Here is a 19,516-nt window from a genome sequence, read left to right on the forward strand (position 1 = left end):
CCAGGAGGTTCAAAAAAATTAAAGACAGAAGGATTGGAAGGGACGAAATCACACCATCATTACTTGCAAGTAGGGAAGAAGGGAGGCTAAGAAATACAAAGAAAAGAGATCACACCCCCTCCTCAGCACAGATGTTCTGGTCCGAGGCTGACCTGAGCCAAGAAAGGAGGGGATTTGTAAGTGAACTCTGGAGCACTCCTGTTCCACAGGATGAGGCTCTTCACTACTTAGAAAATAGGCTATTGTTTAGCGCAGAAAGTGACGTCAGCAGCCAGGAGCATTGAAAACACTACATGTTATGGAAAAGAAACACCCAGAAATCTGCTTCCTGATTGCTCCGAACCAGATCAGCTCATTCACTGTGCTGGTGAGATGTTCAGTCTCTGATGTGAGGAGGGGACGGAGCCCTGGGGCCAGGACCTGCTCTGAGACTTCCCCACCCTGGTTCCCTTCAGTGCATCTACCATCCAGGGCTGCTGGAGAGGCGGGGAGCGCAGGCAACTTCCCAGCTCAAAGTACATGAAACCAGTACCTTGCCTGCCTTCTTGGAATTCACAGTCTAAGACGACTGGGATGTGAGGGGCAGGCAAGGCTCAGGGACGAGTAAGCAGAAATTCCCCATGAAAACGGCAATCTGTGAAAGCAAAAGGGTAAGTGCACTTGGCGGAAGGAGCAAGTGGGTAAGGGAAAAACTTACATGATAGAATGAGAAGACCTTGGCAGTGAGACTGGAAAGGGGGCCGGGACGCTGGCAGAAGCTGCTAGTGAGGGAATTAGGTGAGGTAATCGGGTCTGCACGATGAAAAGACAACTTCCCCCCACCCCTGAGGCTAGAGTTATTTAATTATTTGCATTGACTGGCATTGGTTGTATGAGATTTTCTTCCTGAGTAATCCTGTACCTTGGCAAGCACGTAAAATATAGTTTTTGTAACTTAAAAAAAAAAAAACACATTGCTGGTATATGTTAGTTGCAATCAGAATGGCCATAATCTGTGCTTTCTAGAGAATCCGTTTTCTGATTTCACAGAAGCAGCCGTGCTTTATCAGAAGGCGCACTTTCGTTATCGCTTGTTATTTTCCTTTATTAACAATCATGCATTCTAGCAGGGACTCATGCAGATGTACGTACGCCCATGTTCACGGCAGCATTATTCGCAATAGCCAAAAGGTGGAATCAATCCATGTGTCTATGGACAGATGAATAGATAAGCAAAATGTGGTCTATCCATACAACAGAGTATGATTCAGCCATGAAAAGGTAGGAAATTCTGACACAGGCTACAACATGGATGAACCTTGGGGACATTATGCTCAGTGAAATAAGCCAGACACAAAAGGACAAATGCTGTAGGATTCCAGTTTATGGGGTACCTGGAGTAGTCAAACTCATAGAGACAGAATGTAGAATAGTGGTTGCCAGGGGCTGGGGAAAGGGAGGAATGGGGGTTATTGTTTAATGGGACAGAGTTTCAGTTTAGGGAGATCAAAAGTTCTGGAGATGGTGGTATTATTTGCACAACAAAATGAATGTACTTAACGTCACTGAACTATACACTTAGAAATGGCTAAAATGGTAAATTTTATGTTATATATATTTTACCACAATAAAAAAATGCTTCCCAATGGGGAATTATATACCTTTCAGTTTATCCATTCACATACTGAAGGACATCTTTTTTTTTTTTTGCGGTACGTGGGCCTCTCACCGTTGCGGCCTCTCCCGTTGCGGAGCACAGGCTCCGGACGCGCAGGCTCAGCGGCCATGGCTCACGGGCCCAGCCGCTCCGCGGCATGTGGGGTCTTCCCAGACCGGGGCATGAACCCGCGTCCCCTGCATCGGCAGGTGGACTCCCAACCACTGCGCCACCAGGAAAGCCCTGAAGGACATCTTGGTTGCTTCTAAGTGTCGGCAATCATGAATAAAGCTGCTATAAACATCTAGCTGCAGATTTTTGTTTGGACACAAACCCTTTGGGTAAATACCAAGGAGTGTAATTGCTGGATTATGTGGTCAGAATATGTTCACTTTTGTAAGAAACGGCCACGCTGTCTTGTCGAGTGGACGGAGCCCTTTTGCGTCCCCACCCGCAAAACACGAAGAGTTCCTATTGCCCCACACCCTCACTAGAAGGACGGTTTTGTCGGTGTTTGGATTTGGGCCATTCTAATAGACGTGTAGTGATAGCTTACTGTCGTTTTACTTTGCAATCTGCTGAGCACGAACGACGTTGAGTGCATTTTTCAGTGGGGATTGTGAGCACAGGCTTAGGACACATGGATGGCACGAAAACTCAAAATATGTGTGGAAAGTATTTCATTTTATTTTGGATTTTTCATGAGAAGCAATGGAATAATCATCACGGGGAAAGCTAAATTTGTTAGACTTCCAAGCAGTTAATTTATGCTGAGGGTTATTTTTATGCTGACTTAGTTGGGGGGTGGGGTGCCACCACCCTTTCAGTGCTTTGGGGGCCACTAAAGGTCTCAGCTGGTCCTCTGAGGCCTCACATCCAGGTTTCCATCCAGGATGCGGGCCCTTCCTCTCCCCAAAGGCAGCCTCCAGTCTCACCTCAATAGAGCTATGAGTTACCTTCTTGGACCAGGAAGCCGACTGCCACGTTCCAGACCCAGGGTCCTGATCGCTGTGTGATGCACTGCCTGCTGGGCCGTTCCGTCCCCCGCTGCATGGGCCCCGCCCCAGGCCCTCTGTCTGCACCTCCGTGTCTTCACTGTGGAGGCCCGGGTCCTCCTTCATTACTGGTGGCCCCTGCTCCACCCTCAAGAGTCAGCACCAGGGCCACCTCCTCAGGGTCTCACCTGACTCCCCTCCCCTCGCTCCACCCGCCACTGTCTGAACACCTGGGTGTGTGTGTGTGTGTGTGTGTGTGTGTGTGTGTGTGTGTGTGTGTGTGTGTGTGTGTGTGTGTGTGTGTGTGTGTGTGTGTGTGTGTGTGTGTGTGTGTTTGACAAACCTGGTTCTCCCACCAACTGGGAAAAGCTGTGTCTCTTCGTCTTGAATTCCCCGGCATCTAGCCCGCTACCCTGAGGAGGTGAGAGCTGGGAGATGCTTTCTGGGGAGTGGGGCTCAGGTGGCACAACCTCTTGGATGTAATAGTGCGATCCTTTTCACTCACGAGGCCACCGCTGTCTCTCAACAGCACTTGGAGAGCCAAGGTTAATGGGAGGGGAGGGGAAATGGGGGTGACTTGACACTGTGTCTTCTCATAGGCTGACATCCGATAACCTGGTGAGAAGAATCTCATCCCAGAACTATCAGTATTTTCAGGACGCATATCTGGCAAAGGCATTAGGCTCTCCCGACTTCAGCAACCTGGACCCACCAGAGCTGAGGGCCTTCTGCTTTCAGCTGCTGGTGAAGGAGACCCCCTTAACAGGACCCAGCTCTGAGCTAGGTGAGCAGTTCCAGCTGCAGACTATTTCAGGCACGCCTTAGGGTGGAGCACGCTCCCTTGCAGAGCGGCATGTCATTCGTCAAAAGGGAAATAAGTTCTGGAATGTCACCCTTTCCTAAGAGCCCTTGTGTAGGAGTCTCGAGGCCAAATCGCAGGCTGCATGTTTTCCCCGCGAGGTGCTTTCACGGGAACGTAATGGGCGTGCTACCGGTCTTTCTCGTGCGCTTGCTCGGAGACAGCACCGCACACACGATGTGGGCTGGAGCAGGTGCTCCGGGTGGGAGGGAGGAGTGTGATCAGTCCCATCGCTCCCCTCGTCCTGGAGGGAAATCCCAACCAGCAGCTGTGTCTTGAGTTGAAATGAAAATGCAAGAAAGGAGGCCAAAAGAAGGGCAGAGATTTCCTAAAGTTTGTCCCAAACAATGTAGTGCAACTGTGTGGGGGGTTAGGAAACTCCAAGGCTTATACGACCAAGGCGAACCCTGCAAGGAACACAGTGATTTGTTCTGTGCAACGATTTCGGGCCAACCTTAACACACAGCAAAGGCACCAGCAAAACAGCACCGCAGAGACTGCAGTGGGTGGTTCCAGAGGCTCAGGTTCAAGACAGCTCAGGAAACCATGCTGAGTGCCTGCCGGCCTTCAGCTCCCATCCCTTCAACCAGCATCACCGGACCCAACTGCAGGACAAGGAAAGAGTGATCACACAAATCGTGGGGTCACTTCTGGCCACGGAAAATAGTACGATGACTCTTCGTGAGGAAAATGCACTTTAAGATCACAATGAAATGCCACTTTACAGCCACTAGAACCAATATAATGAGTGTTGGCAAGGACGTGGAGAAACTGGAATCCTTGTAATTTCTGAGGGGAATGTAAAACGGTACAACCACTTTGGAACAGTTTGACAGTTCCTTAAGCTAGAGGTCAATTTACATAAGACCCAGCAATTTCATCCCTACGAATTCAAGAAAAATAAAAACGTGTGTTCGCATAAAGACGTGTACGTAAAAGTTCATAACGGCATTATTCGCAACAGCCAAAAAGTGGGAACAACCCAAATGTCCAGCAACTGATGAATGGATAAACAACGTGACTTGTCCATACGATAGAACACCATGCAGTAAGACAAAAGGAATGGAGGATTGATGCTCTTACCACACGGATGAACCTCAGAAACATGAAATGGAGCGAAAGAAGCCGGAAGCAAAAGACACCTGTTGTACGATTCTATTTAGATGACACGTCCAGAGAGAAGCAATCCTACAGAGACAGATCAGTGGCTGCCTGGGGCTGGGGGCGGGAACAGGCAGCAAATGCAAATGGGTGCCCGAGACAGATCTTTCTGGGGTGACAGCAATGTTCCCAAACCGGATGGTGTGAGTGGTTGCACAGCCTCTGTAAATTTACTGAAAATCACTGAACTATACATACACCTAAAACGGAGGAAATTTCATGTATGTAAAACGTGCCTCAATAAATCTGTTAAAAAATAATGACGACGACTACAGCCCAGCAATCTGAAAACCTAAGGTGTGGAGGGTCTCTGATCTAGGAGGCTACCTGCCCTCCGGAAGGAGGAAATTGTGTCCCCTCATCTTCCAGGCAGGAGTTGGGAAGGGCAGGAGCCGTTCCTGAGTTTCGGGCAGATGGTGAGAGGCTTTCTCTGGCTCCTGGTAGATGACAAGGACGAAAGAGAAAAGAACCTCTATCATCCCGTGGCCTGGCCCACAGCCCCTCCCCCCTGGGGCTCCCACTCCAGTCCTGGCGGGATCCCTGTGTGCCCGTGCAGCGCAAGGCCTAGCAGGTGGTCCTGGGTCCAGCAGAGGTTTGGCAACATCAGCCCCAGACCTGTCCTTTGGCAGGGTCCCTCAGAGGGCCTGGGGGGTCAGGAAGGAACAGAGAGGAGCAGAGATGCAGCAGATCCTTCTGCAGAGAATTCCACGCTGTAGAGCATCTGCTCCCAGCAAAGGAGGACTGAGACCCTGTGTCATTCATCTTGACGTCTTTAACACTAGAGTAGCGGCGCTTACAGAGTGAGTGAATGAATGAATGAATGAATGAACTCCCACCACGGTAAGCATTATTACAGGAAAAGGAACAAGGCTGAGAGGTCACAGAAGACGAACTAGCCCTTACAAAGTGATTCAGGATGGCCAAGGGCTGCACCTCTCAGACGTCCAGCATCACAGCAGCTCTTGAGACTAGAAGCTACTGATCCCAGAGCCCTGATGTCTGCTTCTCTTCCTGTAATTCATCTCCTTAAATAAAAACGCTTTTTCATTACACAAATAAGGCAGGCCTGTCTTACTTAAAATTAGAAAATTAACAGAAGAAAAGAAAAATCACTTGTCATTCCTCCAGCTAGAGATAACATACATTGTGATGTCTCTTTCCAAGACTTTTTGTGTCTATAAATAAGTATATGGTATGCTTTTAAAAACTAAGATGGAACATAATGTTTTGAAACCTGCCTTTTCCCTCCATGATGTATCATGAATGTCTATTGACCAAGACTCTGTCCATTGTAAATGTCAGAAACCCAGCCCAAACTGGCTTCAGCCACAAAGGGAATCTATCCACTGGATAACTGAAAAGTCAGGCGCTCACACAAAGTCCTGAGGAATCCTGCAACCCATGCCCTCCTTCCTCGAGGCTGGCCTCATCCTCCAGCAGATCCTCGTGCGATGGCCCTCTAGCCCCCGCATCCTCAGAGCCCGGCACTGGCATCCTCAGGGGGAAGAAGCCTCCTCTTTCCCTACGGTTCCAACAACGCTGAGAAGTGAGTCCCTTCCATCCCGCTGGCCTGCTGGGAGCCCCGGACCAGCCCTGCGGTTGGGAGCTTGTGTCTCTGTTCTCCTCAGTGGGCTTTCTCACAAGCCCTCAGCGCCGCTGCATTTCGGAACAAACCATAGGACTGAGCGTGAGAGGTGTGGTTCCCTAAGAAGATGTGGGGTGTGCACTGAGAAGGGAAGGTGCAGGGCCAGGAAAAAGGACCATTTCTCCAGTAACACCTTTCCTATCAACACAGGCTTCGTGTCCAACCTCTGGTGACAGTACACATGGTTCCACCGGTGGATGAGTACCGTTTATCAACCCAACCCCTAGGACACACACTGAGGTAACTTCCAGCTGTTGCTGTTAGCAACCATGCGGGAAAGGAAATCCTAACACTACATCTGTGCCCGCATCCTTCACCTCTTCTTAATTCTCCCGAATCACGGTGAAACAGTTACTGATCTTTATGAACTAGATGATTTGGGGAGTCTAGGCAAAAGTGCGGGAGAAGCCCCACGTTTCTGCTAACCGTTCTAAGCTCTTCTCTCCTCGGCTCTTGGAACCCAGGCTTCTGGTTATAAAGGGCTCCCAGAGAGACCTACACCCAGATCTCCCATCCCCACCCCGAGGCTGGTCCCAGACAACGAAGTAACTTCTTCCTTTCCAAACAAAACTCTCACTTTAAAACAGGCTGGTCTCGCTTCGGAGGAAAGCAAGGTAAGCATCTGGAAAAAGTAAAACCCCAACCACGGAGCAGCTGAACTTGCTGAAGTGTGGGATGAGTTTGAGGGGAGATGTTCTTGAGTGGGGAGGCAAGTTTGTCTGGCTCTCATTTTCTTCAGGCTTATCCTCCCTCACCCCGCAACCCCGCAGGTGATCGGAAACTCGCCCCCTTCCGAAAGGTGGCCTCCCCTTTCCTGCACTTTGACCCTTGTGCAAATGTGGTCGCCACTGCTGGGAGAGGGCCACAGAGACCATGGCAAAGCTGGGCATGAGCTAGAATCCTATTCCAACTGTAATTTTGCAAATGACTGGTAAAGCTGATAAATGTTTGAAACTTTCTTGGCCTGAGGCAGGATACGTCAATAAATGATTGTGAGGTGCATAGAACACTTCACCCCCTCACTTCTAAGGTGGGCAATTCCGACATGGAAACAGGCGTTAGAATATAACACCTAGAAGCAGGTGAGTCAGCCTCTAACCCTGTCACTCCTACTAACAGATGATAGTAAAAAAAAAAAAAAAAAAAAGGCCATTACCCTTTTCTATGAAATATTAGATAACAACATTCACTCAATCCACCCTACCAGGTTGCTAGGCCAATTGTATGAGCTAATGTCTGGGAATATACCAAGTACTATACAAACAGGGATATTTGTTGTTGTCAAAGTCCTTTGAGGAAGAAAAATACTTTTATGAGCTCATAGAAATGTAGTAGAATTGAGCACTAATAAACCTATTTGTCTAATATAATCAGAGCCGAAACTATAGAATTTTACCTTTTCTTCCAAGAAAGGCCTATAATCAAAATATTCATATCCTGTTCTCAGTGACAAGTTCAACTGCCAATAGATGAGTTCAGAATCCAAAGCGTACGTTCAAACGTATTCCTAACCCTGTGACGTGTCTGGATTGCTCCATTTAGCCTCAGGAAATCAGAGAGAAATATTTATGTGTTAAAAGCACTTTCTCAAGAAAAATTCCATAGTGCTCGAAGTTTTCTGACCTTTCAGAGGAAAAGCTAGGATACATATTCCACTCATTTCTTTAGCAGGTCTTTAAGGACCTCCTTTGATTCAGGTACCAGATTAGGTGCTGGGAGACGCTGTCCTTACCCTCAAGTAGCCTCTGGTCTGATGGAAGAAGTAAGTGAACAAATACAGTTTCGCCTAAGTGCTTAGTTAAAGCAGACGCACCCTGGTTAGTACACTCCCTCTGCTTGGCTGTGGTGGTGCCTGAGTGTGGGCACAGGGCCCTGGACCCCCAGGCCCCTATCACCGGCTCAGAGGACTTTTTGCCTCGTGTGGTTATAAAGAGACACGTCTCCATCTCCTTCAAGACAAAGGAAAACCACCTCGTGAATATCTGTGTGACCAGAGTATGATTGGCAGGGTCACTGCACTCAAGCCATTTCTAGTGTTATGACTTCAGTTTTCACAGTCTGGGTAAGGGAGTGGGGAAAAGTGGTTCTTGGATTTCATACAGTTTTTTGAAGGAGTCAAAGACTCTTCAGATCAACTCCATGTGAAGCCTGCACTGAGCCAAGCCGCTCCGCCAGCTCTGCCTGTCCCCTCATCCTGACCTGCAGGCTCCCTGCCGGGCGCCGCCAAGGCTGCCTGGGAATTACGACTGGTGCTACCAGCACGCTGGCTCCTGGGAGATGAGACCAGACTCGTTTTACCTTGCTTGTTAAGCCAGAGCTTCATGTTTTATTGCTAATGTAATTATTTGTTTAGTTGTTTGCTGCTCTAGGGGAATATCTAGTACCAAGGGTACAGCTGGCCTGTAAGGCACTGTCATGTGAATCCCCAGAAAAGCCCCCTTTGCACAGGTCATTTAAAAAGGCATCCCCTCTGGTCGGATGGGGCGCCCAGGAAAAGGGCCTGGTGGCGTGGGCTCTGGTGGACTTCAGCTCCATCCACCCCTCAGCGGCTTTGTGCAGCGTACAAACCGCACGAGAGGGTGGCAGCCGGTGTAAGTTCTGCATTCTAAGCGTTTTGTTTTGGCTCTAGAGAGTACGATATCTTCTGTTTTAAAACGATGCTCATGTATGTCAACTATATTTCAATTTAAAATATGCTGAATGCTTAAAGGATCTCTTTACTGTGGGATTATCATTTTCTTTGGTATACTTTTCTTTATAAAAATGCCAAAAGAAGTATTATTAATAATGTATTTTTAAAACTTACGAAAGTAGAACTTACCTTGCAAATCCTAATATTAATTTTGCTTTCATGTTCTGCTTTTCCCCTGTGGTTTGCATGCCTAGGTTTTAAAGGAGAAGTGTTAACACTTTTGTATCTTATTCTTCTTCCTATTCCTGCCTCCTCCCAATAAAATTCTTGGGACAGGGAATCAGCTTTACACCATCAAGCCAAGATTTTTTTTTTTGCAGTACACGGGCCTCTCACTGCTGTGGCCTCTCCCATTGCGGAGGACAGGCTCCGGATGCGCAGGCCCAGCAGCCATGGCTCACGGGCCCAGCTGCTCCGCGGCATGTGGGATCTTCCCGGACCGGGGCACGAACCCATGTTCCCTGCATCAGCAGGCAGACTCTCAACCACTGCGCCACCAGGGAAGCCCCAAGCCAAGATTTTAAAGCAGCATCCTAGGATGCCTCCTTTACTCCACAACTGCAATATTTTAAAAGAAGAGACCAAGTTTTCATAGAGCCAGCCTAGGGAAATATTCCCACATGGTTCTTCTTGGTGGGGTGTGCCCTGGGGGGGGGGGCTGGTAGGGTGGAGGTGAGAGAAACGGTCACACAGAAGGAACTCGAACAGGCACTACTGTTACCAGCCAAGTGATCCCCAAATCCCAAGTGTCTGTTGCATTAGGGAATAGCTGCGGGGTACCCAAAGTGTTCCTGAGGGCTGAGCATTTGTTAATTGGATGCTTCATAATTCCTGGAGAACTTCACCAGTGGGCCACGAAACTGAAAGCTAAACCAGCAAGTTGCAGAATAGACAAGGTTAAGAAGCCAGTTCCTCAGGGGTGATTACAGGATGCTCCATCAGGGTGAGAGGAATTCCTGTTAGCCCCTCACTGCGGGTGGAGGGTGGGAATATATGAAATTTAGGTACAGGGCGGTCAGGTAGGGCCTGACCTCCCGGGACAGGCTGGCTGTAAAACAGGCCTTGAATAAGCTTTTGTTGAGTGAATGCAGGAGCGGGGGGGGGCAGCTTTCAGAGGCCTTGGCTGTGACAGTTCCCCCGCCCTGGCTCTCCGTTTAGGGGAGAAACGCTTTTAGGGAGCGGAGGGCAGCTGGGGTGGGGTCAGAGAGGGCTGGAAAGAACCAGGGGCAGCTCTGAAGGCCGGGGCTCCTGCCTACCTCATACGACGACTGCGACGGAACGTGGAAGCCTGCTCCCCAGAGGACGTTGCAGATACACAGAAACACAGGTTTAGATACATTCAGTGAACGACTCCTCCTCGCCAGGGGGAAGGGAAACGTTTAAAGAGTGTGGCGCTTTTTCACCCCTAGCAAGGACACCCTGGAGTTTTTGGCAGTCTGGGAGACGGCGGTGGGATTCAGGAGCTGCCTGGGAAGGGCGGGCGGGGGCCGCCACGACATTCCCAGACTGTCCCGGACCCCCGACTCAGGATCTCACCCCGGGAAGCGCTCGGAGGAGACCCAAGTGGGGGGATGGGGGGTCAGGGCTGCAGCCGAGGGCGCCCAGGGGTCCGAGGGGCGGGGGTCTGTAAAAGAGAGTGCAGGGCGCCGAGCAGCCGCCCGGAGAAGGGGCGAGAGCTTGTCTTCAGGGGAGCCAGGAGTCTAAACGGGGCGAGCCTGAATCTACGCAGAGTCGGTACCAGGAAGGAGCTGGTCTTCTTGGGGAAAAGGTGCAAAAAAAAGTGCAAACGGTGGCGGGGTGCGGCGGGCGGAGCAGGGCGTCCCGCGCGCGGACACCCACTGAACCCCGGCTGCTCGGGCAGGCGCGGGTTGTTGCCGCGGGACACCCCCCTCATCCCCGCCCCCCAGGACGGGCCGGGCGCCCGCGCTGCCTCTCCCCCGCGCCCCCTCCCCTCCGCCCGCTCTGCCTCTCCCCCGCGCTCCTCCCCCGCCGGGCCGCCGAGCCCAGACGCGAGCGCGGGGCGCAGGGCGCGGGGCGCTGGGCGCTGGGCGCGGGGCGGGCGGGCCATGGCGCGGGCGCGGGCGGCAGGCTCGCGGGGCCGGCCCGGGTGGTGCGGGCGGGGCGCGCTGCTGGTCTGCGTCGCGTGGACCGCGGGTTGGGTGCTGGCGGCCGCGCTGCTGCTCCGCGCGCACCCGGGCGTCCTCTCCGAGCGCTGCACCGACGAGAAGAGCCGGCGCATCCTGGCCGCGCTGGTAGGTGTCGCCGCCGCCGCACTGCCCCGCGCCGCGCGCCCCGGGGGCAGGGCTGGGACACCCTCCGCGGGCCCCGGGAGCCGGGGACTTGGGCACGGCCGTGGACCGAGGGGAGGGGACCCGGACACGGTGCGTGGGATGTGGTCTCCATCCCGGGAGTCCTCTGTGCGCGGGCGGGGATGTCTCCCCCCCGTTTCGCCCAAATTGGTCCTTTGTCCCAAGAGAGTCTTCCTGCCCGACTGCTCTCCCGCCGCCCCCAGCCCGCGCTCCTAAAGCAAGTGTTCGGGTCTGTTCCCAGTCTCCCGACTCGGACAGCGGGGCTCGGGGCGCGGGCCGCTGAGGGCTCGGGTCGGGGAGCCCACGCCCCTGCCCCTGGACTCGCCGTTCGGTCGCTCAGCCGCTGTTGGGCGAGTCCAGCCCGGGCTGCACCTCGCCGAGCCCCATGCAGACGGCTCGTAGGGCCCGGCCCCCGCCTCGCTGCGCCCCAGAGCCGCTGCTCTCCCCGGCGCAGTCTGCGGGACCCAAGACAGAGCGCGTTCAGGCGAACGGAGCGCGAGGGAGGCGGTCGGACCCTGGGGTCCGAGCGGGGTCTCCGGACAGGGGAGGGCCTGGGGGCTCCATAGCTGAGCCCGGCAATTAGGGAGAGAAAGAAACACCTGGGCTTGCAGGCTGCTGCTGCGCGCTCTGGGCCCCAGAGGCGCATTAGTTGATTCCGAACGCCGGCTGCTCTTTGGTCTCTCTGTTTGGTTCGGAAGATGAAGCGCATTAGGAGACTTGGATAAAGGCAGGAATCCCTAAAAGGAAGGCCAAGGTGAAGGTAAAGGCAACTATTGTTACATTGATTGAGTGATTACTCACTTCCTAAAATACTGACCATCTCAGTATTTGGTGTGAAAAGTGATCTATTTTCTAAGAGATCTTCAAGAAACTCATGGGAAGTTTTCAGTCCAATTGCTTACATCTGGGTGAGCCTTCTGAGATTGTAGGTTTTCAAAACGTGGTAGCATAAAGGCTTTCAAGTAAATGATTTTTTTAAAAAGTGAGCTTGGAAAAACTAAAGGAATGAGGTGAAATGGACAAGCTAGACCAAATCATTTTCCCTAATTGAGTCTGACGTGTCCTCATGAATTGATCATAACGTTGGTGAGATACTCATCGATTCCCTCCATCCTATCTATCAATAATCTATCCATTTATCTGTTCATTGTTACACTGACGTTCTATCAAGTTTTCTTTAAGTTACAAGAGCTCATTGATTTTCCTCAATAACTCCTCTAAAAATTCCTTTCACTGATAAAGATTTTTTTCCCTCTGTTTTGGGGAGACTGATTGACTAATTATAGTATAAAATGAATAGCTTGGCCAGGATGACTACCCATGTACCAAAAATAATATAATAGTCTTTTAGATTAAAATAAAAAACAAACACTATTTTTTCATTTCTTTACCTTTGGTTAAGTGAGAGAAAGCCTAATGGAAATTAAATAGCCTAGTATAACTTAAGTCATTGCTCATCATAACTTTCCCAGCATTCCAGCTCATAAATTAAAACCAATTCTGTTTGGAGGCTGAACCAACATGTCTCCTGTGGCAGCCAATCTTTTCTGTTGCCAAAAGGACAATCTGAAATACCATGTCAGTCTGTCTGCCTGAAGTTCACCTGACCAGTTCTCAATGACCTGCTTTTGGGGGGAGCGTCATTTGGAGGCCCCCTTTGAGGCCGCCATTTCTCACGCTCTGCTCAGGACCTGACTTTCCCTTTCTACCCTCTCCATTCTGGATTTGCTGGCGGGAACCCCACCCAGCACCGTGGCTCCCTTTCACCCAGGACACTGTGAACTAGACTGAGGTTTGAATAGGACCCCAGTCTCCACATCCTAGACTCTGCCGGGCCCTGGCGGCCACGCAGAGGCTGGCATTGTGGCACTGTGGCCTCCCAGGACTGAATCGAGCCTCTGTCTCTCAGCTCCGCCGGTCCTTTCAATTCATTCTGCCTGGCTTTTATCCTTAATAATAAAACTGGCTGTTATTTTTCTGACTGGCCTCCAGACTCTCATTAGCTTTCACTCTGAATCCCAGAGCACCAAAGGAATAGCCGCAGCTGAGCCAGAGGGAACCCCTTTCCCTTGGGCAAAGCCAAGGGAGTTGTGAACCTCTGAGCACGTTCCCGGGCCCTCATGCCAGGCAGGTGGAGAATCTGAGGATGAAGCTGAGGGGCTGGTTAGGAGCGGGGAGTCATGGGCGCTGGGGCCCCCCCGAGCCTCACCCCACCTCTGGAGGGGGCCCCGCACACTCCAGTCTCAAGAGTGAGTGTTGGAAGAGCCAACTGGATTGGTTCCAGAGTCAAGCCCAGGTCTTCCAGCTTCAGAATTTTCTGGGCAGACGGCAGCCCCCCTTTTTCCTGCGGCTTTTCAGCTCATTCCGTAATCAAGACATCTCTGTGAGGTTTCCAGAGCCCCACTTTCCCAGGGAACCGTGTCAGCAGGCTGTGCCAGGCTGACTAGCGTTGGGTCTGACCGTTCACAGGCCCGGCTTCCGGTTCTGCAGGCAGAGCGCCTCCCAGGGCGGCGGGGACGTATGCTGCGGGTGCCCGCTGAGGCTCACTTGGGGCAGGCTCTGTGCTAAGTAGTTTTACACGTATTAATTCATTTAATCTCAGCCTCTGCGGGGTACGTACTTTTACTCCTCCCATTTCACAGATGGCGAAACTGAGCCCCAGAGAGGTGAAGTAACTTGTCCCGATTCACACGGTTACTGTGTCGTGGAGCCAGGATGTGCCTCTGATAGTAGAGACCCCGTGACAGAACTGGCTCCTCCAATACTGAAAACCATAAGTAACTAACAACTGGGCATACTAACCCTTCTATAGCACATCACTTTCAAAGCATCTCAAAAAGATTCCCACAGACTCTCTGTTATTCAGAAGGTTTAAGTCCCTTCCGGCTGGTTAGGTCTTGATGTGACTTAACTTGGTTGCCTACATCTGGGATTTCTTTTTAACAGGGCAGGCTTATCTTTCTTTGCTCTGATAGAAACCCAAGGTCCCAGTGGGACTACAGCATCCAGGGCACATACCCAGAGAGATTTTATAGCAGGGAATGAGTGCTTTGGCCACGTATGTGATGTCTATCTTCTAAGCTGTCCAGGGGTCAAGAAGGCTTGCAGAGTGGCCTGGCTAATTGCTCTGAGGTTCTGCAACGCACAGCGTGACTGCTCCATGAAGGAATTCCACCGTGAGATATAAGGGCCGCTAACCGCATAGGAACTTAATTCTCCTTAAAAACAAAAACAAACACACAAAAGAAAACCCAGCCCTTGGGCATGACCTCTGAGACCCTGTCACCGGTTTCCCAGACTAGAGAGGACAGGTTTTGTTTTTGCCTGAGAACCGAGATACAAGCCAGAGAGGGAGGTTCTAAGTAACCACCACTGAGAACGCTTTCTGCAAGAACTGGGGCTGCTGGGAGTGTGCGTTTGCACACAACCTATAAGAAATATGAATTCGCTGTGAGTTTCATTAATTTTTTAAAAATGCCAGTTAACTATAGTGAGACTTTATTAACTTGGTTTTTTTCCCAGCTTATCTTAAAATCTGATACCTGTGGATTTTGTATGCACACACATTTGGGTACAGAAATGTACCTGTTCAAGATGGCAGTCAGGGCCTCCTCATATCCAGAGGAAAGTGATTTTTTTTAAAATGGAGTTAAAAGTACATTACTTCTATTGAGTTTAAAAAAATTAGCTACCTCAATAGGACATGCTGCTAATAAGATAATTTCACTCTTGTCTCTAACACGATGACACTGCTTAACTAGCTTGTAAACTTGTAATCTGTAAATTTACTGGTTTTTAAAAGCCGAGCTAAGTCTTTCTCTGAGTTTAGCAAGCACAGGCATGCAAAAAGATCCTACAGAACTCACTGGAACTCTGGTAACCAGAAGAGCCACAGTGGATGAATTTTACATTCTGTATCAGAAGAGCAGGGACTGATGTGCCAAAAAGGCTTCATCACAAAGGGTGACGACAAAGAGCAGCTCTGCACTAACTACCCCTGCGATCTCCCGTGACAAACGAGGTAGCCGGGGCACGGAAAGTTAGGTCAGAAACCTAGGACAACACCTCCAGTAGCTGGTGGCCCGGCAGGGCTCTGGGCGCCCAGCGCCACTGCCCACCCTTCCTGATCGGCAGCTTCCCTGCAAGCTGCCAGCCATCTGGAGGTATGCCTATACCTCAACATGCTGACCTTCAGAAAAAAACAGCCAAAGGTAACGTTCCCCTCCAAAATCAGCAGACTATATGCCAAATGTCCTTGCAATCCGTTTGGAACTGCCTTCTAAATTTGCAGGGGCAAATCTCGTATGGGTTCAATTTGAATTCGACTTCATCGACGCAGTACAGTTTCGTAGAAAACACCATGCTGTGGGGAGCCAGCGGGGGCCGGGGATGGTACGGAGGCTCACGGGGGTTATTTAATGGAACCTGGGGCCGAGGAGACAAGAATTCCCACTGGCAGGTGGGGCGGCCTCCCAGGGAAGGTGGGTCCGACCCTTGCAGGGGGCAGCATTCTGTCAGGTGGAGACAGAGCAAGTGGCGTTTCTGGCAGGACGCCCAGTCCCTGACGCACGGCACTTGCTCTAACCCTGCCCTGTGCTCCCCTGAACTGTCCGGTTCTCTGAACACTCGAGCGACTTCGCATCTGTGGGTTCCTCGGCAGGTCATTCCCTGCTCTCTCCCTCCTGGTCCGCTAGGCAGACTCGCAATTCATCTTTCAAAACTGAGCTCGAGTGTATCTCTCCAGAAAGAAGCCTCCCCAGCCCCCTGCCTTCTAATGACCAGGGCTGGAGGGAACTAGAATTCAGAGACCACCAGGTCCTCCGCACCCATGACCTTGGTTGACCTTTACAGGTCTCCCACGACACAGTGTCATCATCCCATGTTACAGACTTGGAAACAAGCCACAGGCCAGCAAGAGGCTGAGCCCAGAGGCAAACCCAGCTGGCCCCAAAGCCAAGCCTGGCCATGTGCCTTTCTTGCTTACACTCCACTGTCACTTGAGGAGTCTGAAAGGCAGCCACCTCGTTCTGTGATGCCTGAGCCTGAGCCCGGCACCTGTAGCTGGATCGTGGCTCAGCTCACACACAGCACTGTTAGCTGGAAGGTGGCTGGGTGCGCCCGAGGCAGCTTGCCCACGGCCACTCCCCGCCCCCGGGGTGTGGAGCGGGCTTCTGGGCCCACAGGTGTCTCTCATGGCCAGTGACAATTTCGGCCGCAGTTCTAGATGAGGAGAGTGAAGGCCCTGGGCAGTCACAGCTGACACCCTCGGCACTCCCCGCTCTCCGGCAGTGGCCCAGCCAGGGCCCACACCCCTATCTCGCCCTCCCCATGCCTCTCCCCTCGGCCCAGCACAGCAGGATTCTGAAGCTCGCAGCTCAGGATCCATCTCCTCCTACCAAACTCGATTGTATCATCTGCTTTTCTTTCTTTTCCAGTTCTGTTCTGTCCTTCATACAAAAACACCTTTGATTAAACTACAAATTGGATGACACTCTAAAAAGGATTATGGAATTGAATTAAACCATTTTGGATATACTCAAAGGGCTTAGGGGCTTCATAAGGCAATCAAGAAATAAATGTTGGGCTTCCCTGGTGGCACAGTGGTTAAGAATCCGCCTGCCAGTGCAGGGGACACGGGTTCGAGCCCTGGTCCGGGAAGATCCCACATGCTGCGGAGCAACTAAGCCCGTGCGCCACAACTACTGAGCCTGCGCTCTAAAGCCCGCGAGCCACAGCTACTGAGCCCGCGCGGCCACAGCCAGTGCTGCAACAAGAGAAGCCACCGCAATGAGAAGCCCATGCACTGCCACGAGGAGTAGCCCCCATTCGCCGCAACTAGAGAAAGCCCACGTGCAGCAACAAAGACCCAACACAGCCAAAAATAAATTTATAAAAAAAAAGAAAAAGAAATGTTGCCTTTCTTGTCAGGCTTGTTACAGAGATGTGAAACTCTGTAAATACCAGATAAAATAGAACAGAGCTGCAGCAGGTAAAATGAACAGCCCACATTACTTCCGTCACTCACACCTTTTTTACTCTTGGGAGTCTCAATCATTTAAACCTTGCATTCCCACCTTACCTCTAAGATTACCCTGAAAGGTCTCAGAGGAACCAGAATCAGCTGATGCTTTCTTCCGAGGCACCGTGATATGGAAGCAATTCCAAGCAGAGAGAGTCACTCAGAGGGTCCTGATCCTTTGATGCTCCTCTTATGACCCCACGCCTTGGAAAGAGGTACCAGGATGAAAAGTAAAAGGATGGCATTTGACCAAAATGGTGTTAAGTTAAATTGCAAGATGTACACAGCATCAAGTGTATTTAAAACAGTTTCATGGGTGTTTATTAATACAGCTGCATTATGGTTGTCTGTTTTCCAAAGACAAAAAGCGAGCCCCAGGCAAACAGGGCGCACTCCCAGACTCCAGGATCGGGACCATCACGTGCATCTTTGGGTTTGGCAAGCGTGACATCCCCACCGCCCAACACGGTGCGGCGCCGAGATCTAACGCGGCAAAGGAGAAGCAGCTTGTGGGAGCCCCTCAGCAGGAAGCTGGGGGGGTCAGGTCTGATGGCTTGTCTTGGTCCTTTGGGGCTGTTGTCCAGTTACTGCCTGAAACGGTCCCTGAAATCCAGATACTTGTTTTAAGAACAGGGAGTATATCTTTTTTTTTTTTTTTTTTTTTTTTTTTTTGCGGTACACCGGCCTCTCACTGTTGTGGCCTCTCCTGTTGCGGAGCACAGGCTCCGCACGCGCAGGCTCAGCGGCCATGGCTTACGGGCCCAGCCACTCCGCGGCACGTGGGATCTTCCCGGACCGGGGCACGAACCCGTGTCCCCTGCATCGGCAGGTGGACTCTCAACCACTGCGCCACCAGGGAAGCCCAGTATATCTTTTTAATGAGCGTTTTGGTTATGTGCTTTCAACAAGTCACTGGGAGTATTTATAAAGATCCACCATCCCTTATCCAGTGCTCTGCGGCCAGGCCTGTGTTAGAATTCACACTGTTTGGGGTGTTAGATAATATGCAGCATATATATACCTTCTATTTTGCACATGAGGCAGCACCCGTAATCAGACAAATCCAGCTGATGAATACCTCTGCAGCGAAGTATATGCAAAGTCACAGGTCAAATACACTCAGACCATAAATAGGCTCTCATCTTTTCAGTCGGATTTGACACTCCATGAGGGCGAACGAGTCATGGAAAAACTTGTAGTTTTCCGAGCTTTTTGGATTTGGGGATTATTCACATATCCAAGCATTGGAGGTGTATTTTCCGACTTGAAGGAGCTGTATACAACCTCCTTGGGGTTACTAAAGCCGAGCAGCACAGAACCACCAGAGAGTCTGGCCAGCATATAAGTACATACCTGACCTGCCTCTGCCCACGTGGGAGGAAGAGGCATCTGGGGGGAAACAGGTGGAGTCAGGAAATAGGCTCAACCGCTAATAAACGTGGGTCCAGAGGTTTAGGTTTCCTGAAAGAGATAAAAAAGAAAGAGAACAGAATAATAATCCTCCCTTTCAATCGGTTTCACACTGGCATCTCCTGCTCCCCCTCTAGCAGGTCTGAAGGGCAGGGCCTGGCTGGACTGTATTCTTAGCACGGATGCTTGCAGTGTCGTGGTGGGGTCACCAGGTCCCCCATGTGGCAGGAGGGCCTAAGAGCCTGACGTTTAGGAGAAGTTCCCCATTTCAGGGTCCCTGAGTGCCTTCCTCACCACCCCCAGGAACCGAACACCCCCTGCTTCTGGAATTTACCCTGCAGGGCTCCTCTTCTGCAGGTGCCCAGTGCCTGCCCCGCCAGCCACGAGGCCTCTCCTGCCTCCTGTTTCCTGCAGTGGGCTCTCCAGACCCCGCAGTCCCCCAGAGCCTGCTGGACTTATAGCCATACCACTTCCCGGCGACCACAGTGGGTGCAAGGAGAGGTTCTAGAGGAAGGGCCATTCCTGGGGTCGCCGGGGACCCACCTCCCGAGGTCTGGCTGACCTGTACTTGACCGGGGGTTGAAAGCTCTCTGGGTGACCCTGACGTGAGGCCAAGAGTTGGGAACCACGGGCCTGGCCCAGCCCTTTCGCTGACAGTCAAGGAAACTGAACGCAGCTGCCAAAGGCCTTTGCCAGCATCACCCACCTCAGCTGGAAGTGGGGGAGGGCAGAGACCTGCTTCCTAAGACCTGGGCCTGGGCCTGATGGAGAACAAACTTGAGGCACTCTT

The 19,516-nt window shown here is 51.4% G+C and overlaps 1 protein-coding gene across 2 annotated transcripts in view; it reads left to right on the plus strand.

Moving 5' to 3' along the window:
- The first annotated feature begins 383 nt into the window (after positions 1-383).
- Positions 384-19,516, plus strand: part of DIPK1C (divergent protein kinase domain 1C) — a 28,161-nt gene continuing 9,028 nt past the window's right edge. Inside the window, exon 1 of one of the 2 annotated variants that reach the window (XM_060120657.1) lies at positions 384-650. In XM_060120657.1, coding sequence (XP_059976640.1) covers positions 621-650 — 30 coding nt within the window. In that variant the 5' untranslated portion in view covers positions 384-620. Of the gene's footprint in view, positions 651-15,373; positions 15,509-19,516 lie in introns of those variants that run through there. The other variant, XM_060120658.1, reaches the window with a different exon arrangement.

This window comes from Lagenorhynchus albirostris, chromosome 14, assembly GCF_949774975.1.
Source record: "Lagenorhynchus albirostris chromosome 14, mLagAlb1.1, whole genome shotgun sequence".
Classification (NCBI taxonomy): domain Eukaryota; kingdom Metazoa; phylum Chordata; class Mammalia; order Artiodactyla; family Delphinidae; genus Lagenorhynchus; species Lagenorhynchus albirostris.